The 25409-nt window shown below is 35.7% G+C and overlaps 1 protein-coding gene across 1 annotated transcript in view; it reads right to left on the bottom strand.

Moving 5' to 3' along the window:
- LOC128919790 (putative uncharacterized protein DDB_G0285031) overlaps nucleotides 1-25409 on the bottom strand; it is a 207870-nt gene that overhangs the window by 137119 nt on the left and 45342 nt on the right. Inside the window, exon 3 of the mRNA XM_054231934.1 lies at nucleotides 8048-8455. Coding sequence (XP_054087909.1) covers nucleotides 8048-8455 — 408 coding nt within the window. The remainder of the gene's footprint in view (nucleotides 1-8047; nucleotides 8456-25409) is intronic.

Here is a 25409-nt window from a genome sequence, read left to right as displayed (position 1 = left end):
ATGCCATGTGTAAGAGCGAAGCGAAAAGTGCCAAAAAGGAGTTCAAGTGCTTAAAATGGTAATACAAATTGCTGATAGAGTGAAGCCACTGACATGTTGAGCGCCCAAAAGGCGACTATGAATAATGTAGCGCCAAAATGTAGGCAACATAATTGGAAAGTGAATGAATGAAATTGGAATGAGCTGTAATTTGAAATAAAATAGATTGTTTTTATTAAAATATTTAATTTTTTTTTATAAATAATTGACGAAGTTGCCATATATTTAAAAATACTTTAAAAAATTTAAAATTAAAAATTTCTGTAAAAACAGTTCAATTAAACACAAATATACAAAAAAAAATTAATTTAAATATTTTTTTTGAAAATAAAGTTGCCACCTGTCAAAACGAAAATTGCATTTTTAATAATTTCAGTACTGGTGATACAAATGCAGCATTTAATAATTTTTAGAATATAATTTGCATAACATGGATATACATATATTTCTGACCTGAAGTTGCCACAGATTTAGAATTTTAGTAATTTATTGCAGTTTAAAACTGATTAAAGGGGTTTTAAGTTTTTTCACTGCACATTATCTTAGTTTGAAACTAACTTATTGAAAATAAATTATAATGAAATATTTTACAAGAGTTGCCACTTATTTGAAATTATATGAATTAAGTGCTTTAATTTTTTAACTTAAAAAAATAGCCATATTTGAAAGTTTATCTAATATACACTGTTAATAAAGTACTTTTTTAATCATAATAATCAAATTTATTTATTTCCAGTGTTGCCACATATAAAAAATTTAAAAATATTTTCAAACATTTGTTTGTTGGAAAATTACAATTAAAATAGTATTTGTGATTGAAAACGATATTCAAGATTTTTTTCGAAATATATTTTTGAATAGGGTTGCCACATAACAAAAAAATTAAAGAATTTATTTATTATATACTGAGTTAAATAATATACTAAGTAAATAATATTTATAATTGTTGCATCAGAAATAAAATGACAAAATTTGTATTAGGGTTGCCACTATTACGAGCACAAATATAATGATTTAATTATTATTAAGTTAAATTAGGCACATAAAATATTTAGATGTGAGCGAAAGAAAATTTTATCACTACTATGTACATAAATATTTTGGTAGGGTTGCCACACAATAAAAAAATATCAGATTTTTTATTATTGATTTGAAATATATTTGACATACAAAAAAAATATTTTTTCATATTTGAATACACTAAATTTATTTCAATAGTGAATTAAAACCGATTCGGAACATTTTATTCCTTCATTTTCCAAACACCAATGAAAGCTCAAGCTTTCATTCACCAACGACTATGCACATTTCTCCTTTACCTAGTTGCCGTACAACAACCTTTTTGCCTTCACTGTGTGCAACACAGTGTGTTGTAAGTATGTGCCAACGTGGCATGCAACAAACTTTCGCATGCGAATTTATGCGCGAAAACGCTAAAAAATCGAACAGCGGTATGTATGTATGTTCATACGTATAAATGCAAATATTGCAAAAAATCAATAGAAAATTGTTTCTGGAATGCGTGCTGCGTGTTGCGAGTGCGTGTGTTTGTGTATTTGTTGTGCAACTTAATGTCACAGGCGCACAGCTGAGCGCAGGTTGTCGATGCAGACAACTCACGCAACTACTGGCCGCACACTTCATACCCTGTGTTGTGTATTAAATGCTAAAAACAAGCATAAAACCCACATAACAAGCGGAAGTTGCGCGAGGTTGCGGTTATTGTGCTCCTTTTCAAGGAGCAACTTCGCGTGGATTCGGTTTGCATATTTCACTCGAACAGTACATACAGATAGATGTATGTATGAATATGGTATCTATAGTCGGTGTCGAGAGGGATGAAGAGTCTGTAAGAACTATGGTCGGAACAAACATTCAAAATAATACTTTATCAAGAAGGGGTAAATACGTTAATGGAATTCTAATGTAGCGAAAAAATAATCGAAGAGCAAAAAAAAAAACTGAAGAAATATACCCTAACACGGCTTTAAGTTTAGCAACTCCATATCGTATACTATCAATTTAAAAGTTTCTCGTTCCACAAGTCCAATTACCGAATACCAAATATTTTGCGTTTTAACAGAGAAAGAAATGTGTTTTGACCCTTATATTCTTGTTGAACATTGTGGAGTCTCTCAGTACATATGATCCGTAGCTTAGCCTCACGTCCCTTGTCTACTTTTCATTTCATCTCATTTGTTATGATATCGCTTAGTTCTAACTGATCATGATTCGTCTCGCTTCGTTAGGTCTCGTCTCACATCACCATATGAATCATATCTATACAGTTGTCGTTTCTATCTCTGCGGATAATCTCAACTTCTCCTAACCTGATTAGATATCATATTCCTCTCTTATATATTCTCAGTTATTCTCCAGTCAGTTTTATAGTATTGTTTTCTCAAGGAACACTTCCTCCTCATTTGCACATACTTTAACAAGTAAGGAAAGGCTAAGTTCGGGTGCAACCGAACAGTTTATACTCTCGCAATTTATTGAAGAAATTTAACCAATACATATATGCGGAATAAAGCTCACTGTATTTTTGAAAAACCTATAATTAGGTATATGGGAGCTAGGAGAAGATACTTTTGAAAAACCTACAATGAGGTATATGGAAATGTTATGACCCGATTTTAATAATTTTTGGAACAGAGACACACTATTAGAAGAAAACAATTTCCTCTGAATTAAATTGAGATATCTGAGAGATTTACCCATATTTTCGGTTAAAATTTATCCTTAAGCTCTGAGTTCAACATTTTCAGATTTCGACAATTTTTTCACAAGTGAAGCCAGAGATGATATGCACTATGTAATTGTGTAAAGTTTTATTCCGCTGTCTTCATTGGTTCCTTATGTTTACATTATAAAGTGAAGGAATCAGATGGAATTCAAAATTGAGTTATAAGGAAAGTAGTAGTGGTTGTGAACCGATTTCGCCCATTTTTTGTCCGTGTTATCAGGGTGTCAAGAAAATATTATATACTGAATTTCATTCGAATCGGTCGAGTAGTTCCTGAGATATGGTTTTTGACCCATAAGTGGGCGATGCCACGCCCATTTTCCATTTTGTAAAAAAATCTGAGTACAGCTCCCTTCTGCTATTTCTTCTGCAAAATTTAATGTTTCTGACGTTTTGCGTTAGTTAGTTAACCCACTTTTAGTAATTTTCAACCTAACCTTTGTATGGGAGGTGGGCGTGGTTATTATCCGATTTCAACTATTTTCATGGTGTGTGGTGGGGTATGTAAGAGAACCGACTGCAGAAAGTTTAGTTTATATAGTTTTATTAGTTTGCGAGTTAAATACAAGTAACCGATTTGTGGGCGGGGCCACGCCCACTTCCCCAAAAAAATTACATCCAAATATGCCCCCTCCTAGTGTGATCCTTTATTCCAAATTTTACTTTTATATCTTCATTTGTGGCTTAGTTATGACACTTTATGTGTTTTTCGTTATCGCCATTTTCTGGGCGTGGCAATGGTCCGATTCTGCCCATTTTCTAACTTGATCTTCTTATGGTGCCAAGGAATATTTGTGCCAAGTTTCGTCAAGATATCTTAATTTTTACTCAAGTTACAGCTTGCACAGACGGACAGACATCCGGATTTCAAATCTACTCTTCACTTTGAACACTTTGGTATATATGACTCTATATCTAACTCTTTTAGTTTTTGGTGTTACAAACAACCGTTATGTGAACAAAACTATAATACTCTCGTAGCAACTTTTGTTGCGAGAGTATAAAAATGGATAATCTTTTCTTCCTGTCTCGTATCAACATATCCTTTTACTTCTGATTCCTTAAAGTTTCGTGTTTTATTTTCATCTTCGTCTCGTAATTTTATTATGAGTACCTCATAGGTTGAAGATCGATCATTAGCCCTATTCCTTTCCAACCATCGCGCCTGAAATCATCTATCAGGTCATTTCAAATTCACAAATTATATAGTTCTTTCAGTCTTTTTTATGAATATTTTATACTTTTTTTGCTATGTTTTCTTATAAAATACTTATCTATCCAAGTCACCTATTATTTAAGCTAAGTTTTCTACCAAATTCAGCAAAGTCGCATACCAAATTTTTTAGCAAATTTTAAAATTAAAAAAATACATAAATATAAAAGTTTTAATTGAAATTTATATAAAAAGTTATCCTAGAGAAATATGTATATATTTTATTTTACTAATAAAAAAAAATAATTATTAAAATTATTTGAAAAAAAAATTAACAAAATTTTAATTGGAATTTTTTAAAAGGAGTTGGTTTTAAGAGAACTTTTCAAAAATTTTATTATTTTTTAATTTTTATAGAAATAATTAAATTAATTTTTCAAATTATTTTAATTAAAATTTATTTAAAAAGAATTGGTTATAAAAGAAATTTTTAAATTTTTTTTAATGTTTATAGAAAAAAAATATTTTCAAAAATGTTCAAAATTTAATATTATTTGAAAAAAAAATAAATAAAAAAAATTGAATTCAATGAATTATTTAGAAACAAATGTATTTAGAGTAATTTTAAGAAAATTCATTAATTTTTTAAATTTTTGTATAGAAAAAGAATATTTTCGAAAGTTCTCAAAATATAAAACTATTTGAAAAAAATAACTAACAAGATTTTAATTGAAATTTATTTGAAACTAATTGGTTTGAAGAGAAATTTTGGAAAATTTTATTTTATTTTTAATTCGTATAGAAAATTAAATAAATCAAAATTTCAAGTTTCAAAATTATAAAATATTATTGAATATTCTCATTTTCACATTTTATTATAGAAGGTTTCGAAACTATATTTTTTTAAATTTGTATAATACATTAAATTTTTTCGAAAATTATCAAAAAATAAAACTATTTTGAAGAAAATAACTAACAAAATTTTAATTGAAATTTATTTGAAAATAATTGGTTTGAATAGAAAAATTTTCGAAAATTTTATTTTTTTAATTCGTATAAAAATAAATTATTATTTTCGAAAATTCTCAAAATTTCAACTGAATTTTCAAAATTTTAAAATATTATTGAAAATTCATTTTCACTTTTTATTAATTCAAAATTTAAAAAAATGTTGCGTTAAAAACAATCCCCCGACTGTAGCGCCCACGCTCGCGCCAATGCACACGAACAAACGCTTTCGCCGCAGCGCTTCCTATACAGCGCTTTTTTTTTGCTTTCTATTTTTAAATCTCTCATTTCGAGCGCAAAACGCAAATAAAAAGCGAAGTACACCTCTATTGGTGAAATGTGCAGCGCATAGCATTGCATGACACAACCACAAACACAAGCGAGGCAACGAGCAAAAGCACGCAAAGAACGAAACTGTCGGCGTTGCATGCCTGCACTCTAAAGTGGTTGTTGGCCCAATTAAGGGTCATTGCTACGGCTATGGCAAACGGCAACGACTGAGGCTATATGCTGACTATGACTCTGCCACTTGGTGCTTGCTGCTTGGTTGTTGGCTGTTGGTCGCGGCCATTGCACGACTTGTCAGTCAGCAGCATTGGCGGCATGTGGCGGCAAACGTGCAAACGTTGTATAGCAAATAAAGCAGATGCAGTTGCACAAATGTTGAGCTTGTGAAAATGGGTGTATCTGTGTGCATGTAGTAGTTGTGTGGAAAGTAAAGCAAAGCTGTGTGTAGCGCATTGCAAATAGATTTTTACAGAGAAAAAAAATACAAGAAAAATTACAAAACCGTAATTGGCGGCATTTCTTTGTTTGTATTTGTGTATAAACTAATAGCTCTCATATGCTGCTATGCGCTTTTCTGTTTGCTTTTGTATGCATTTGGCTTATGTATGACACGGCGTATTAGTAACAAATAAGTTCACTTTTAATTTATGGTCAACATACAAGCGCACATGCGTGTTTGAAACGACACAAAGCAACAACAACAGCAATAAAAATATAAAAATATATATATATATTCATTAAATAGCTGTCACAGTTCTTATCGAGTATATGGATTTTGTTATTGTATGCGTGTGCATGTATGATGTAGAACATATAGTTGCCTGCAACTCCATTGCATTGCAAACCTTACATAACTAGATAAGTTTTTGAGGGCAACGCGATTAGTTCATCCATAAAATATGCTGAAATACACAACAACAACACACAGTATATACATTTTATATTTAGACACACATATACACATACATACAGATATGAATAAAGGCATGAGCCTCAACAATGTTACAAAGCGTAGCTCTAATGAAAGTGGAAATAGACATATGAAGGTTGTAGGCTGGTTGTTCCAATAATATTGAATGTGTTTAGGGTAGGTAGTTAGAAAGTTAGTAAACCGAAGTAAAATATAAAAAAGTGTTCTGTGAGAAGTAGCAATCACCAGAGAAAACATTTTATTATTAGAAAAATTGTTTTTGGAAAAAGTTGCAATTCCGAAATTTCGGGATCCCGAAAATTATTATTTTCGAAATATATTTATTACTAGCAATTTTATTTAAACTCTAATAAAAATATTATCTCAAGTTGCAATCTCGAAATTTCAAGATACGGAAAATTATTGTTTAAACTTTTTTTAAAAATAGTATTTTTTATTTAAACATAATTAAGGTTTTATTTAAAATCGCAATATCGGGATCCAAAAAAATATTAAAATGAATACAAAAGTATTTTCAATAGAATTATGTACATAGTTTATTTAAAGCTCATATGATTTAATTATTTTATGCAGTTGTCTTATAACTTTTTTCGAGTTATTCAAAAATTCGGTTTTCCATTATATTAATATTTTGAAAAACAAAGCAATTTTTTAAATAGGATTATTAGAAGATAATTTTCAAATTCCGAATATTGAATAGAAAAATAAATTTAAAAAAAAATCTGAAATTTTTGGAATTTCGGAGTTAAAATTAGAAATTATGTTTCACAATAACAACTGAAGTGATAACATTAGTTAAATTTTATGTAAAATTTGAGCTTTCCGAAACCATTTAAGCAAGATTAAGAGTTAAAATTTCAATTCGGAATTACTCCGAAATTTCGGAGTAAATGTACTCTGTAAATGTACATGATTTCTGCAGAGAAAATGAAAAAAGGCTTATGAAAAACCATTTCATAGTACATTTTAACTTTAATGAGATTTAAAAATATTCCGAAAATTCGGAGTGAATATACTTTTTTCAAAAATACTCACTGCAAATAAAATCTTTTTATTGAAAATATAGTCTTCGATATTTTAGACGAAGTAAAATAAATATTTCCACTTTAATTAAATTTAAAAGTATTCCGAAAATTCGGAGTGAATATACCTTTTTCAAAAATACTCACTGCAAATAAAATCTTCGGTATTTTAGACGAAGTAAAATAAATTTTTCCACTTTAATTAGATTTAAAAGTGTTCCGAAAATTCGGAGTGAATATACTTTTTTCAAAAATTCTTATTGAAAATAATGTATTCGGTATTTTAGACGAAGTAAAATAAATTTTTCCACTTTACTTAAATATAAAAGTATTGAATATACTTTTCTTCAAAAATACTTAGTGAAAGTAATGTATTCAGTATTTTAGACGAAGTAAAAATATATAGTTTAGCTTTATTTAGGTTTAAAAGTATTCCGAAAATTCGGGGTGAATAAACTTTTTTCAAAGATACTTATTGAAAATAAAATCTTGTATTTTTTGGACAAAGTAAAAATATATTTTTAGCATATTCAAGCTTTAATATAAAATTCCAAGTAAAATGCAGCTGATAATTTACCCCTTAATACACCTCTACTACCCCAAATGAATCCCACTACAGTGTTGCCTGTGAGAAAAATAGCAAAAGTGGCGCTGAAAAGGCAACCATTGCGAACAGGAAACCAGCAGCAATGGACAGCTGCCACAAATAATAACAAAAAACATGCGACGAAAATCAAGTGTGGCACAGCATTGCGCCAATAACAGTAAAAATGAAAAATTGAGGTAAGTAAAAAGCGGAAAAGAGTATATAATCTACAAATATACAGGTATAGATGTATGCAACAATGGCTGAGACTTACCCCATAAAATGGTCGGGTTGGTCAGTTTTACTGCTTTTCTTGTCGTTTATATTGTTGTTATGTGGTATATAGTTCTTGTTGTTATTACTGCTTTGCTGTTTATATGTATTGCAATGTCTTTGTCTACAATCACTAGTATTGCTGCTTGTTTTGTGTGCAATTTTTACATTCACGCTTATGGCAAACAACAACTCACTCACTTCATTTTTTGTAAACTTTGCTGTTTTTGCTTTTGTTGTGTCAATTTGTGTCGCCTGCGATTTTCTTAGCACTTCTGTGCGCCTATACAATACTGCTGCCGTTGAGTGATTAGCTGTTGGCGTTGAAGTGTCGTCAACAAAGTTGCTGTTATTGCTGTTGTTGTTGTGGTGGTGAGTGTTTGCCAATTGTTTCAAGTTGTATGGAAAACTGTAAGCAGAAAAGTTAAAAATTAGTTAACTTGAAAAGTTTAGATGAACATACAGAAAGCAAAAGCACGAAGTTTCGTCAAATTCGGCATTTCTGAATTACCGAAAAGGATCGCGGAAATGTCCGCGTATTATTAGTATTTCAGAATGAAATATAGAAATTTTTTTAAAATATGCATAAATTAGAATTTTTGGAGTTTTTATTTATATTATTCTGAAAACTCGGTATCCCGAAATTTTGCTTATTTTTATTTAATTTTGTAGAATATTTTAGAGTAAAAATAAGAAAATGATTAAATATGCATAAATTAATATTTTCGGAGTTCTTGTTTTTTTTTATTCCGAAAATTCGGAGTCCCTAATTTTTCTTATTAAATACTGGTATTTAATGCTTTTTTGTAGTTTAGAGTGAAAAATAGAAAAATATCTAAATAATAATTTTCGGAGTTCGTAATTTTATAATAATTGAATCTTAATGTTCTTTATGATCCCGAAAACTCAAGATTACGAATATATTTTATTGTTAATTAATTTTGTGGAACATTTTAGAGTGAAAAATAACACAATTTTAAAATATCCATAAATTAGGAATTCGGAGTTAAATATTCCGAAAATTCGGAGCCCTTAATTTTCCTTATTAAATAACGTTATTTAATTTTTTTCGTATTTTAGAGTGAAAAACAGAAACATGAGTAAATAATAATTTTCAGAGTTCTTAATTTTATAATTCCGAAAATTCGGAATCACGAATTTTATATTAAATATTTTTATTTGATTTTATAGAATATTTTAGATTGGAAAATTAAAAAAATTACAATAAGCATAAATTGGAATTTTCGGAGTTCTTATTTTTAGGATTTCAAAAATTCGGAGTACTGAAAATTTTGTATAAAATAATATGATAATTTAGTAGTAAGAAATAAAAATATTTCACAATAAAGAAAAATTAGTATTTTCTGAGTTCTTAATTTTATAATTCCGAAAATTCGGAACACCGAAATTTTTGATTAATAATAAGTTTTGATTTTTTTACAACAATTTAAGGGTTTAACAGATGATCTCTCAGCGATAACAATACCGATTCCTGAAGAAGCACCCTTAACTCCAGATAACTTTATAATATGCGCAATCTCACCTAAGAAAATTTCTCCGAACACAATTTCCAGCCATCACAATCAAAAATAACGGCACATGTGGCTCTCTAAGCGCCACCTAACGGTCGATAGCTGCATTAAAGCGTTGCATACTACTGCATGACAAGCACTCAACTACAGCTGTCATATTTGTCCAAATGCAACAGTTGCAGCGCTGGCAACAAAGAAACGACAGACAAAAACAGAAACGAAGAGAAATTGGAGCACAAAACAAACGTCAAATAAAATGAAAATGGCGCGAAAGTTGTTTTCCTATTCCACTTTCCACGTGCTTTCGCATTTATTGAGCTGCTTTTGTTGGGGAAGAAGGCCGGCTGTTGCAGCAAAGCTGATATTTGTAAGTGCAACGGAGTAGAGTAGCGAAAAGCAGAAATACGGAAATTGCATTGTCGGAGGGGGAGAGAGTGAGAGAGAGCGATATAGCTAGGCGCTTACAAGAGCAAAACAAAAAAGCGAAATGGTCGTGTGAAAGAAAATGCGGAAGTGTTTTTGCTGCAACATGCGCGCTGTTAGCTGGGTGTGAGCAGCACAAACAATGCGTTTGTTGTTGTTATTTAAGTCTACAGCAAGCAAACGCTGCGCTACGGGAAGACGATAAAGTATAGAGGTTGTTGGTATTTACTAAAATGCGTTGGCTCGGTTGGGCGTTGAGGTGGAGGACGCAATCCGTGCTGTTTGGGTGAATGCATGCAAACGCGTTCACTTTCAATTGCTAAGAGCGGTTAGTTCAAGGAAGAGTATAGCGAAGAGAGAGGTGTAAGAGTAATCTTAAGAGTATATACAGAGTGTAGAGAGCAGAGTTTTTTAAGAGCAATTTTTATAAAAAGAGCATTCTAACGAAGAGTATTATTAAATTATTAAAAATAAAAAAAAAGTTTTATCTCCATTGCAAACACGTAAAAACCGCAGTAAAGAAGGCATAAAATCGCTTCAAAGATTACAAAAAATTAATAATTGAAATACGAAATGTGGGTGAGAACCAGGTATGATCCGACAAAGTTGAGAAAAGCTTACATTATAATTATACTCAAGCTAAATATACCCTTGATTTCAAAGCAATATCTGCGACTCCTTAAATATAGGACTGACTACATTTGGATCCACATATTGGAAAGCTTCAGCGAAAGTCGGGAATCTGGCTGATTTGGAACCTTCTGTGGGATTGCTATAGTTCCAAATTAGTTGAAGAATCGATTTGGTCGAAATAGTCAGCAACGCAGTATACTCAAAACCCTTGCGAAAGTCTCACGGTTACCTGGATTGATAAACGGAGTCTACAATAGTTTCTTCAAATTTAGGAATAATATTCTTGAACCAACAGGAACCTAACAAAGCTTTAATTTAACTTTATCCTTGCCCCTGACGTACAAGATAAGGTAAGGTCCGGACCTGGGTCTAATCTCAAAGTAAAACTTTTAGATGACTGTTATTGAAGTCCGTCTTCTTATGAAGCAGTAAGACACCGAAAACAACATTTTTTCATTCTTTCGATTTCTTTTTAAAACTTTTGTGCTCTTTAGTTACTCTGCACATATCGTTTTCAACTTACTTCCTGCTTTGCCGCTCGCTATATATAAGAAACCCCTTATAGTTGCTCTTCAAAAACATAAATCTGTCGCTCTTTAAATTCTCCACAAATACTCTTTCGTGCAACGCCTGCAACTATTCGCAACAAATGACTGCTTAATGCGAGGGCATGCGCCTCTTCAAGCACACACACACACCAACATACATATTTATGTGTATTGGTGTCGTTGTCTCGCCGCTGCGTCAACGGTCTTGGGTCTTCCTGAGTTCGTTGTTCCATATGGGCCGGTCGCATTTGCAGTGTTGCATTTTCTGTGCCAATCGGTTTCATTAACCCCAACAACAATAGCAACATAACACATAACACATAACAAGCAGCCCATGCACTGCACAATAGCAAGACTAACAACAGCAAGCAGTGAAGCAGTGTAGGTAGCAATATCGGTGGTTAGCAATGTTGACGGGTCGTTGCAACGTCATCATCATCGGTGGCCAACCTCAACTTGAAAGGTCAACAAAGTACGCATTGACAAAGAGGGCGCAATGCACGGCACAAACACACACACATAAATGCATATATAAAAATGTATATGTATAACATGTAGGGTCTTCACACACATATAGTAAGTTTCTGTATACATTTTTGCAACGCTTGCAGTCGCTCCTCGTCCCTTGCTCTGCTCTCCTCTAGGCACTCGTCTGCACAATAATATTATAGTAGTCGTCTGTTAGTTGGTTCGCCGGCCTCTAGCCGCATACCACAGGCTCCGCGTATTTCCCTCCCATGGTGGTTATTGGTTTCTCTGCACAGAGTTTTTTCTTTTTCTTCTTAATTACTTCTGTTCTTTAATTGGATTTTGTTTACGTTTCGTGCAATTTTTCATCGCTTTGCTGTGTTGCTTGGAATTTTCAATGTTTTTTTTTTGTTTTTGTTATTATTTTTGTAAAGATTCTCTCCTTACATTGAATTTTAAACTTCTGCTGGCAACACGCCTAAAATTAGCTGGAAATCTTTAAAGTTGCTTCAGAAATAGCTGCATAGTTTTAGGCGTAGATGGCCAAATATATATTGTAGCTCATTTTATGGGCTACGTAGACTTTAAATTTCATGCTGGTCTTTAAATTACTCAGCATTGAGGTATAAGGTGCTCATTACTCAATTAGAAGTTAGTCTCCATGACCTTTAATTTTCAAAAGCTCTCACACTTCACTTCTATAAAGCTTCACTAAAGTCATTTCTAAGGTCTTCTACATTGAGTGTTATTGTTGGAATGTGGTTGACTCGAGGTCCACATTTTTCCATTAGAAGTAAGTCTTCACCTTCACCTCTAGATTTCAAAAAGCCACCCACTTCACTTCTATAAGACTATTTCTTAAGTCTTCTACACTAAGATCTATTTACAACGTTGTACGACCCAATAAACCTCATCTCTTATCTAACAGCTCTGATTTGCTCTGACTCCGACTCCTTATGTTCTGCTAGCGACACTCCCACAACAAACTCTCTATCTTTATGCCGAAACCTGTTTAAAAAGTCGCTGAAACCCCTTCTAACTCTCTTACTAATTACTAATCGATAATTTCTACCCTATCTTATTGAGTCTCTTACTTCCAATAAAGTTCCTCAGAGTCCACAGCATCCACTATTTAAAGTATATTTTCAGCAATCAATCCCGATCTTGACATTGGATATCAATCACTGAAGTTCGTCCTCAATAACACCAAAAAATAATAGGAATACTTTGTTCATAACCACGACAGACGACTCTACATAATCAGTATGGACTCATACGGCCAAAGGCCTGTAGATTTGGCAGTACTTTAAAAATATGCACGTTTTGTGAAAGTATTTCTGTATATAATTGTTATGTTGGTAGTGCCTTAGTACTATTTAGACCGGATTTAGAAACTCCGAGAAACTACTGAACAAGAGAAGCAAGCTCTGGCCAATAGAAAGGGAGGATGCCCTAGATCTTAATACATATGAGGGTCAATAGAATCCCTAAAAGTCCAATCGGCTCGTGGAACCACATGGAACCACAAATACCATACGCTGTGAATTTATCACAGGAAGTCTTTGACACCGACCAGTTTGAGTTACTAACAAACGTTTCACAAGTTCTTGGAAGATAGAAACTCAGCCGCTGGCTATAGTTATTAGTCGGTATGAACTCGGAAGACTTGTAGTGCAACTAGAATTCAGTGACTTCCATCAAGGAGTAGAAAATCGGTACCTTTTTGTTCTACGAGATTTCCAGTCTCTGTGACTAGTGCACGAAATTTCTGTATTTGGCAGTAATTTCATTTTAAGTTCGTTTATATGAAATTCGGAATCTGCTTTACAAGGCCCAGGGGAAACGACTCAACGATGTTCTGTTCCGAGGTCCAGTAAGGTGTTTAGTAGGATATTTTGTATACTTATTGCTTTGCGTGTCACAGGTAGATAAGGTTTACGATTCAGCTTAACTGGAATACCTAACTTAGCTTCACCAACCAATAAGCTTTAGGATATTGGAGTAAAAGGTTTATAACAGTTTCAATTTCGATGATCTGCATGTATTAAGAAATGTCCAAACTTAACTTAGCAGAAAAGGAAATCAATCTTAATTAGAAAAGTTAAAGATTTCAGTTGGGTTCTGGAGCCTCGGATTAAGTTTGAGGGCTCCAGCCAGTGACCGAATATCTGGAGATTTTGAAAAAGTAATAGTAATCCAATTTCGAGGTTCGAAGTTTTCAAGTTTGATTGAGCTCAAGAGGTTCTGCAGTCCAAGATCGAGTTTGAGTGCTCCAGCCAGTGACTGCAGCGCTCGAGTTGACTACTAAAATCCATAATGTCGACCTGGCGTTGGAAAATCTATGAACTCAAGTACTGTTTTAATATAAAATATCGAAACCCGCAGAGGCAGAGGAAGTAAAAAGCTCATCTGTATTGCTTGATAAGCTTCAAATAAGACCCACATCACGAGCTATGAACTTCCGCTGCACAAACTCATCGCCGCACACACATTAGCATAAATATTTCACTATAATTTCCAACACAAATCGGAAATTGTCAACAGATCACTGACCGCCAGTCAATGATTGATGGACTTAAAGGAAATAATTAAATTGCATATAAAAGCAGCAGAAAAAAACGGCAAATAAAATGGATAAACGGTAAATAAATACATGCAGGCATTCGTGTCTATTAAAACCTTACATGTGACTATATGTCGACAACAACAACAACAATACAGAGTGTTGTCTGCAACAATTCTCAACATTCAAGCAATTTGCTTGACAGCGTGTGCCGAGGGCCTAGCCGACCCACCCACCGCTACGCCCGAATGATAAATGCCAACAAGCAACAACAACAACATGTAAGCTATGCAATAGAAGAACAATAATAACAACAAGTGTAGTGCATCAACATGTAAATAAGGGTGTACAAAGGCCATCGGCAGGATTACAATGCGGAAATCCGTAATGACAACAAACACACACAATCAACCAAGCAACGAAACAACGAAACAAGCAAGCATGCAAGCGAGTTAGCATGGTAGACAGCTAGGGCAGGCGCGCAGACAGCCTAGCTAGGCAGCAATAGCAATAACAACAACAATAAGAGCGCTCCACTAAAACAGCCGCTGTCAGCAATCAGCCGCTACTGGTTGCAAGCAACCGGCAACAACAGCAACAATTTTTGCATATTTATAACAACAGCAGCGACTCTGTGGCAGCAATAACAACAAAACAGCAAAAGGTAACAGCAGTAACCGTAGCAGGCAACATGTTGTTAGACGCCATGGTTGTCAAGCAAGTGCTAACGCCAGTCAACCAGCCAGCCAGCCAGCCGGGCATGACAGTTGAGCAATAATAACAACAACATCACTGCAATGACAACAAACAGCAACAACAACAACAAGTTAAAGTATCTAATTGTTGTCAGTGCTGGCACATGCTCCCCGAGGTGATGCAGAAAGTAGCAGCGACAGAAATAGAAGAAGCTCATGGAGCAACCTTCAGACCAACAACCGCAGCGGCGAGGAGCATGTGATTCAAATTACTCGACTCCGCTTGAAGGTATAGATGAGGAAATGTGTCGGGTGAACAAGAGAAACACAAGCGATTAGGATTGCCAGAGCAATCTTAAAACGTGAAACATTCGAGGGTTTTAAAAATTTATGAATATTCGGTTGATTAAAGTTTTTTGTTATTTAGAGGAAAATAGGAAATAGGGGAAACCTTTAAAATTTCCTCACTCGCACACTCTTCTTTCAAGCTATATCTAAATTGGGTGCGAATCAGTTGGACTTCAAAATGGTGGAATGGGAAGTAGGCGTGGTTGTGAACCCATTTCGCCCATTTTGAAATTGTAGAACTGCAATGCCAAGGAACTGGTTCGAACCAAAAGTCGTTGAAATTGGTCAAGTAGTTTCTGGATATATGGTTTTTTACCGATAAGTAAACGGAGCCATGCCCATTGCTCCCTTCTGTACCATCTTTATAATGAAATTTAAGGTTTCTGATATGGTCGGAAGAAAGCATGCCTGACGATTGGAACCTCAGTGTACTCTGCCCAATACACAAAAAGGGAGACCCACCAATTTGCGCCAATTACCGTGGGATAAGCCTCCTCAACATCGCGTATAAGGTTCTGTCGAGCGTATTGTGTGAAAGACTAAAGCACACCGTCAACAAACTGATTGGACCTTATCAGTGTGGCTTTAGACCTGGAAAATCAACAACAGACCAGATATTCACCATGCGCCAAATTTTGGAGAAGACCCGTGAAAATAGGATCGACACACACCATCGCTTTGTCGACTTTAAAGCTGCTTTCGACAGCACGAAAAGGAGCTGCCTTTATGCCGCGATGTCTGAATTTGGTATCCCCGCAAAACTAATACGGCTGTGTAAGCTGACGTTGAGCAACACCAAAAGCTCCGTCAGGATCGGGAAGGACCTCTCCGAGCCGTTCGATACCAGACGAGGTTTCAGACAAGTTTACTCACTATCGTGCGACTTCTTTAACTTGATGCTGGAAAAAATTATAAGAGCTGCAGAGCTAAATAGAGAAGGTACAATCTTCTACAAGAGTGTACAGCTACTGGCGTACGCCGATGATATCGATATCATTGGAAACAACACCCGCGCCGTTAGTTCTGCTTTTTCCAGACTGGATAAGGAAACGAAGCGTATGGGTCTGGTGGTGAACGACGACAAGACGAAATATCTCCTGTCGTCAAACAAACAGTCAGCGCATTCGCGTCTTGGCTCCCACGTCACTGTTGACAGTCATAACTTCGAGGTCGTAGATAATTTCGTATACCTGGGAACCAGCATCAACAACACGAACAATGTCAGCCTCGAAATCCAGCGCAGAATAACTCTTGCCAACAGGTGCTACTTTGGACTGAGTAGGCAATTGAACAGTAAAGTCCTCTCTCGACGAACCAAAATCAAGCTCTACAAGTCGCTTATCATTCCCGTCCTGCTTTACGGTGCAGAAGCTTGGACGATGTCAACATCAGATGAGACGACACTAGGAGTTTTCGAGAGGAAAATTTTGCGCAAGATTTATGGTCCTCAGAACATTGGCAACGGCGAATACCGCAGACGATGGAACGATGAGCTGTACGAGTTATACGACGACATTGACATAGTTCAGCGAATAAAAAGACAGCGGCTACGCTGGCTAGGTCATGTTGTTCGAATGGATGAAAGTGCTCCATCTCTGAAAGTATTCGATGCAGTACCCGCTGGTGGAAGCCGAGGAAGAGGTAGACCTCCACTCCGATGGAAGGACCAGGTGGAGAGGGAACTGGCATCGCTTGGTATAACCAATTGGCGCCAAACTGCCAGAAGGAGAGGAGGAGCGGTGCCTACGCCAGTCAAGAAGAAGAAGATGTTTAGTTTTTCTTAACTGAATTAAAGCATTTTTAATAGTTTTCAACATAACCTTTGTACGGGAGGTAGGCGTGGTTAAAATTCGATTTCTTCCATTTTTAGACTGTATAAGAAACTGCCTAAAGCAAACGACTCTAGAGAGTTTGGTTGATATAGCTTTAATAGTTTACGAAATATGCCCACAAAACCAAAATTTCTCCAAAATATTTTTTGAGAAGTGGGGATCACCAACTGACAGAAAAGAAATACTTCAAATCTCTTACAAATGTGCTGAGATCTGGCAAAAAGTGACCTCGGACTCCTTTTTTTTGGCTCGAGCCACAACGGATTAGTCAAAAACGTCTTTGACTAATAACACACAAACCTAAACGTATTCTGCTCTAACCCACACCAAGCGTTTTTATCTCGTCTTATTCTGTGTGTGTTGTCGGATATGAAGCTATGGAACGTTGTCGTATCAGACAAGAAAAGACGTCTCGTCTAATCCGGCGTAGGTTGAGCCTTTAGGAGACTCGAAGTTCGAGCCTACCATGTGATATAGTAGCTCTTTGAATTTCATGGTATTGGAACTAAAGTACTCAAGTATTAAAACTTTTGGTATTCTGGAGTTATTATTCCAAATTTTTTTTAGAATTTAAAACCATTCTAAAAATTTTCTCAAAGTCTCAAAAATCCAATAAATATTTTAAAAATATTTAGCTAAAAATAATTATCTACAGCAGTAATAAAATATTTCTTATGACGTTGGTAACCCAGCTCTTAATTTAGCGTTGCGTTTTTAGTAAATTTTTCACCGACGAGAAAACTCATCTCTGTACTAATTCGGACACAAGGCAACGACTTATTATTTTTACAATTTTTAATGCTTTTAAAAAGTGTTTGTGCATTTATTTCTGCGGCAACCCTGTTATTATTTATGTGGACTCTCCGAAACTTAATAGTTTCAATGTCAAATTTAGTTTAATTCAGCTTATTTTAAGGAAACTAGAAAATTCATATTTTATTTTTCCAAACGCTTGGCAACTCTATATTTGTGAAAATTTCGACTATTTTTTTATTAATTAATTGATTAATGAGAATTAATAAATTGATTAAAAATAATTATTTAAATTAACCACCTTATCGTTTTAATTTATTTCAAAGTGTTACTGCTTACATGGCAACTCTACACCATGCAAATTAGCACCGAACAGTGAGTGAGTAACTCGTAAGCTCGCGCTCTCTGTTTGTTGTTGTACGTTGCTCCTACAGCCGCTAAGGTGCTAACAACATACTGACAACCAGCAGCAAACAGCAACAGCAACAACAATAACAACCACAATAGAAATGTACAACAAAAACAATATGCCAAAAGGGCCAACGAACGTACGAATAAACGAACTAACACACGAAACGAGACAAACACGAAATGGAACTCAAGTGTGTGTGTGTGTTTGTTGTATGCAGAACATAAAAATAGATTTTTCTCGGTATATGGGATAACGACCATCAACGACCCCGGCAACGACGGCGACGACTCAATGATGAAGTTCGTGTTGGACACAAGAAGAACAAGATGATGTTTAATGAAGTTCACTGCTGCTGACGAAGCATGTGTGCTCGTGAATGAGGGCGGTTGGGCGCAATGTGACACGAATGTGATAATGAAGTCGCTTGCCGATTGCTGCTTGCTGCTGCTGCTGTTTGTTGTTGGCGCTGACGAAAGCGACGAGACGATTCATTTTCATTTGTAAACTATCGGTTCGTTGTGCGCACGACTACATTTGAATGAACGACGAACGATGATGACGACAGCAGGGTTAGTATAGATACATATAGGTATATACATTTAGATATATATATATATATATATGTGTGTGTATGTATGTTTGTTTGATAGCCAGCTGTGTGTGCGAGCCGAATGGGGGTTGCTGACCTCGCTCAGGGTCGTCCAAGTTCATTGAACCCGAGCGCTGGCATTTCGCATTCGGCTGGCGCTTCGTGTGACGGCTGATTCGGGTGCAGCGCTTAGAAGTACACACACACACATACAGTTATATTTTTTGGTTTTCTTTCATTATTCCTGTCGTTAGCAGTCGTCGTTTACATATTGCTGACGATGTTGTTGTTGCTGTTATGCATTTGGGGTTGCATTTACTTCTATTTTTTTGGTTCCGCTTTCGCGAAATGTGTGCTGGTCGTTGGTCTTTGCGCCCATCACGTCACGTTGCGCGCGCGTCCTTCGCTCGCCTTCGGCTTGTTGCAGTTCGTTGCATCGTTTGTAGTGTGTGTGTTGTTGTTGTTAGGCAAATAATATGTGTATACATATGCAGTTTTATGGCATTGCCACATCCTTTGGCATGTCGGCGATACAAACAGATGTTATTTGTTGTTGCTCGAATTAAATTTTTTTCGCATTTTTTTTTTGTATTTATTTTCAGAATTTTTTTGAGTTGTATTTCAACAGCAACAGCTGCAATTTTTGTAGACAACTAGACTCGTGCGCAAATTGTGTGCGTCGTCCCAACTGGCGAACGCACTCGCTGACATAGCGGTAGACAACACATGTGTGGCTTTAAACGTGACTGCATGTTGTTGTTATTTTGTTGCTGTTTTTTTTTGTTGTTGTCATTTGTCGTTGTTGTGCTTTAAAAACAAAAAAAGGGGGCTGGCATTGCGACACAACAATTTTGCAAGGCACGGCAGCATTGTCTGAGGTTAGGCACATCAGTGCAACGCAGCCAAGCACAAATACACAGATATCTACACATACAGCTATGAATTTCTCAAATTCACGAAGGGTAGCAACGTACGATTTAATCGGTATTTAAATTATTTGTTGCATGAAATTTAAATTGTATGCGTCGAAGTAGAGCAGTGGCTTTAATTCTTGTAGAGTTTTGCATGCTTTTAGAGTTAAAACTTAATAGAACTCATATAGCGGTAAATTTCAAAGGAACAATCAATTTTTACACAATTTAACCACAATGATGTTTGGGAGACAGTTTTGAAGCCTCGGAAATGTGTCTTCCCATAACAAGTACCAGTGTTTAGTAAGTTTTATGATTTAACTGAGCTTACTTAATCTTCAAAAAAGCTTTAGAGATGAAGATAAAGTTTCGAAAGTATTCCTAATACTGCAAGGAGTTCCATAAATTACTAACGCTTCTCGGTAGAAGCATGTGTGACAATAGAAAATCAGACTAAACTTTAGAAGCACTCCTTCAAAATAAGAGCTCCAAAGACTTTAAATTTTAGAAGGCGATTTAAGCTATTTAGGTTATTTTAGTCCCAAAGCCTACGCACAACCGCATAAGCGGCCTTCGCCTCCTCCCTTTAGCTCGCCTCCAAACGGATGTCTGTTGGCTATCCAGAGGATACTTGTTCTAAGACCGGAAGTCAAGTCTCTTATCATCCCCGTCCTGCTTTATGGTGCAGAAAGCATGGACGATGTTAACATCCGGTGAGACGGCACTAGAAGTTTTCGAGAGAAAGGTTTTGCGGAAGATTTATGGTCCTCAGAACATTGACAACGGCGAGTACCGCAGATGATGGACTGATGAGCTGTATGTGTTATACCACGATATAGACAGAGTTCTGCGAATAAAACGACAGCAGCTACGCTGGCTAGGTCATGTTGTTCGAATGTACGAAAACATTCTAGCTCTGAAAGTGTGCTATGCAGTACCCGCTGGTCGTAGCCGAGGAACAGAAAGGCCTCCACTCCGTTGGAATGAAAAGGAGAAGAAGGACTTGGCTACACTTGGGATTTCCAATATGGCGTCAGACAATCAAAAGAAGGGGAGAATGACGCGCTGTTGTTGACTCAACTATAACCGCATAAGCGTTTCCTACGCCAGTTAAGAAGAAGAAGTACATCTGCGACTCCAGCTGAATTTGGAAGAAATCTTTTGCGATAAACTAAGCTGATCTTGTGCTCTAAATACACTTTCTGGCGATGTTTGAAAGACATAAACCCAATACAGTTTGGACGGAAGAATTTCTCTGTATTTAAGATGAGTGATTAAAGACCTCTTTTAGAAGATCTAAGCTAAACTTTTTTCGTATATAATATAATATGATATATCACAAATGATTCTGATCCAAAATGTCGAGATACAATTAGTGGTTCAGGCATTATTATCCAATCCAATAAGTTCCTGAGGTTTGAAAGTCCTATAAATTAATACCAGTTGATATTCTTTTGTTCCGATGTCAAGTTGAAGAACTAACCTAAAATAACTGAAGAAAGAAAAACTAAGTCTGGCTAATCCGATATTGGCACAATATCTGCATATCAGCATGCCTGAAAAAGACGAAGGACTACTTCAGAACAGAAAGAAGACCACTAAACTCAGCGAGTTCTTCTTCTAAAATAAAGCTTACTCAGCTTTTGAATAATTAGCCAAAAGCAATTGAAGATACTGCACACAAAAGGGTCATAAATGACGAGTCAAACACGTTAGGAAATTATGTTCTGAAAAGTTTCGTCGGTTTCGAAGCCTTACATTTATATAAATGTCTAAAAGCACACCAAAACTTTGGAGAACCTAGGAATCAGAAGCAGTTCGTAGTACTAAGTAAAGTAAGGATAAGTCAAAGTCTTAATAACTTGACTAATACTTCAATATACGAGGATTGGGCACAGAGATCCAATAGGTCTTCGGTAGTTCTTTCTACTCAAAAATTAGATCAAAAACTTGGTTTTTGGTGAGTCCCTATTAACAAAATAGTTTACTACAAAATTAATTATAAAGCTCGAAATTGAGATTATATCTTTCATAACAGTGCTGGAATTGACTAGAGTCTATTTGGTTCCAGTATATGCTAATAATCCATAAAAATAGTCTATACAGTCATGTACTGCATGTACTAAGAGCGGAGCTGACAGCAGCGTTTGCATGGTGAACGCACGCTCGCGGCGTGGTTACTCAATCCACTTGATGGTGTTCGATGGCGCTTATCGCATTTTACGCGTGTATTATTGTTATCGGACAATGCACCGAGTAGCTGAGAGCAGCGACCCAGCAACTGCGGAACACATATAAAATAAATTAATTTAATACGCACACGTCACCCCGCTGCATTGAGCTAGCTGTCAGTGGCACGCAAGAGCTTATCAACTTCTTACGGCGTTAATAGTATAAACAATTGTGTATGTACCGTTATTTTTTGCTTCCTTTTAACACTTTTCTTATTTCAATATTTACCAACTTCACTGCGACAGCTGTCGCGCATCTTCGCGCATCTTCGGGCTTTTGCTTCTTTTCTAAATATTATTTTTTCCTGCTTCGCCTTGGACGTGATTGCCATTGTCATTGTCATCCTACAATAATTTTGCCGTTATCAATAATGTGTAAGTTTTTCATATGAACGCCATGACCGTGAAGTTGAATGCCCTCGACATCCTAGGCGGCCTATCACGCACTCACACTCACACAAGCACCTCGTGCTGTGTCACACGCGCTGAGTCACACTGCGGCGCTCACTCACGCTCCCACTCTCCCTCGGGCTACCACTCGCCCGCTCGCACGCTACTCCTCCTCCACTGTTATGGGTTCAATAGCCGCTTACGCACTCTTACGCATTTATTTGTTCGACAAAACGCCCGCGCCCACACTTGCGCCCCAAAAACCTTCGCTTCTTCTTTCTCTCTTGCGCTTCAGTTTTTCGGCAACTTTGGTGTCATCGCCACTTTTTGGCAAGTTGCTGTCAAAAATAAATTTATTTCTTCCCATTTTTGTTGTTGCTTCATCCCACTCACGCGTTTGCGTGATGACGCTTACGTCGGCGTTTGACATTGAAATTTCATAATCAAGGGCTTGGCCGGTCTTTGACCGCTAAACAGTTGCCGGTTCTTTTACAAGCTCGTTGTCGCCCCTTTCTCTTTTATGCCTCCACTTCCGTTTGGAGTTTTTCACCAATTTGCATTTACTAGCGCTGCTCGGTTAGGCGCTTTTTAATAATGACAGCTGTATGTCATGCGCCGCTGACTAGCTCACATGTTGTGGTTTCAGCGAATGCGGTTTCAATTACAACCAGACACTGTGAGTTTGTGAGTTTCCCACTGCGGCACGCCTACTTTTCTGGCATTAAACTTTCTTGTGTTTTTCTGCCAAGTTGTTGTGTATTTTATTTCCCATACATTAGTCTCCACTCAGTAGCTAACGGTGTATTTACTTCTGTTATTAGTCACTGACATTACTCTGGCTATGAGCGCTAGTACATGACGATCATGCGAAGTCTCGTGAACTTGGTTTCTCTACTTTCATCAAATATAATGTAAAGAAAGTCTTCTAAATATTTTTGAAAAACAAATCTCAGGTTCAAAGCCATCACTGAGAATTTTATTTTCTAAAGATTTTTTTTAAATGGAAACTTCCGAAAGAAAGATTGAGATCGAAGAAAGCTTTTCTAAAGATTGTTTTGAAAAGTTCCGAAAGAAGTATCATGTACTTATGTACATACCTCATTTCACAATAATTTCGACGAACCTCTGTAGTAGAAAATAGGGCTTTGATTTGAGTCCAACAAAACTCTTTTATTTTCTTGGTTCTAATTTGGAGGATTTCAACAAAAATGACTCTATCCAACTGTTTCAAAAGAAATAAAACAGATGACTCTATCTTGATCGATCTTGACTCTAATTTCAAAGTCATCTTCGAAAGCGTCGTTCGCGTTTTGATTTTACATTTAAGCTGGGTTTCTTTTTCCATCATAATCCACTATATTATTACCAAATGGAAACCTTCGAATAAGGGTTTCATGCTTTTAGTATCATTTACTGACATCGTGGGTTATGCAGCTCTATTTTTTTATTTCAATTAACGAAAGCGTTGCATTAGTAGATGGATCCAGTATTCCAAGGCTTTACTTGTAATTTGTTCGAAACAACAGGACAACAAGAGAGATTCAAAACCCTTCAAACAACGCGGTCATGATTGAGCTCAGTAAAATCTTTTGGAATGATGCTTACCAGAAATAATATAGTAGATTCAATTAATTAACCAGAGGCAACTTCACCTCCAGCAAATATTTAAGGCTACAGTCTTTCAATCGGGTGTTGTCCTCAAATTTAAGGAGACACTAGTATCCGACTATATAAGGTATGACTCCGAGGCTCAGAAGCTTCATCGAGATTATGGATTTGTTGACGCAAAAAGAGATTAAGAAATATTTGTTTTAGAAGTAATTAGTATAGACCTCCGTTAAATTACTTCTAGCTTGGGGGATAAGAATCTTTAGTGCCTATACAAAGGAAAGACATAAATTAAGCAAATCCAAATTTGTTCTATCAGAAACCGAGCTGAAGGTTATACTAAAAAGTAAATACTACCAAGGAAGAGAAGGAGAGTTTCTTTACAATTACACGACTGGTATAATTCTTTGTAAAGGTCTCAAGATGTGTCTTCTGAATCACTGGATATTTTCATAAGACGAATATTATCTAAAGATAATCGAAATATATTCATTTTGAAAGATCCTCCAGATCAAACCAGAATCACCAAGGCGTGGCTAAAGGTAGTATAAACCACACATCACTACTGATCAACACATTTGAGAGTAAAACAGGGAAGGCAGAGTGAGTACTTCAAGCAATGCCTGCGAAAGAATATGATTGGTGACAGCAAAGCAAATATGTGCTAATTGCATAGAAGGGGGTTGAGATAAGAAAAGCTAAACTAAAAAAGTTTAGTGACAGACAGAATGAACCCTTCGCAATGTAGACGCTATTGACATAGGGCAGGAATGCAGGAATATGAGTTTCCACCCTTACTCATATAGTAGACTATAAGAGAAAAAGATATAGAGAAAAATGAAAGCTTAGATAATGGATTGAGAGGGCAATAAGTTGGCATATAACGGAATGAAATATCTGATTATAGAATAAGTTTAGTCTAAGAATCATCAAAAGGTAATGTGAAATTGACGCCAGTCTTCAAAAAAGTAGCAAGAAAACGTAGCAAATTTTACGAAAATTTCAAGTTGGAGGCTACAATATGATAGCACTTCAACTTCTTTCAAGATTAAGATCGATCATACGACTCCTGCTGATTGGATTTTAAAAGTGATCTGTTTAATCCACGATAATAGATATTCGGCTGTCTGGAGTACATAGTAAGACGATACAGACCAACTCTATTTGGTATACTGTAAACAGTGCTTATTATAGAACATCAGATCTGAGAAGATATCGAGAATAATGCAGTCCTAGAGAAATATGTGGAGTAAATTCAAAAATCACTACGCATAGGACACGATGAATATCACTTGGGATCTTACGAAGGTCTGAACTATATAACATCTGATACAAAGTCCAGACAAACAAATTAGTCAGCGACTAAGGTAATTAAGACAGGTTGTTTGAACCGAAGCTACATCATCAAACACTGAAAGTATGCGATA

Source organism: Zeugodacus cucurbitae, chromosome 5 (assembly GCF_028554725.1).
Source record: "Zeugodacus cucurbitae isolate PBARC_wt_2022May chromosome 5, idZeuCucr1.2, whole genome shotgun sequence".
NCBI classification, from domain to species: Eukaryota; Metazoa; Arthropoda; class Insecta; order Diptera; family Tephritidae; genus Zeugodacus; species Zeugodacus cucurbitae.
The sequence above is the reverse complement of the archived record's forward strand: the minus strand, read 5'-3'. Positions and strand labels throughout refer to the sequence as shown.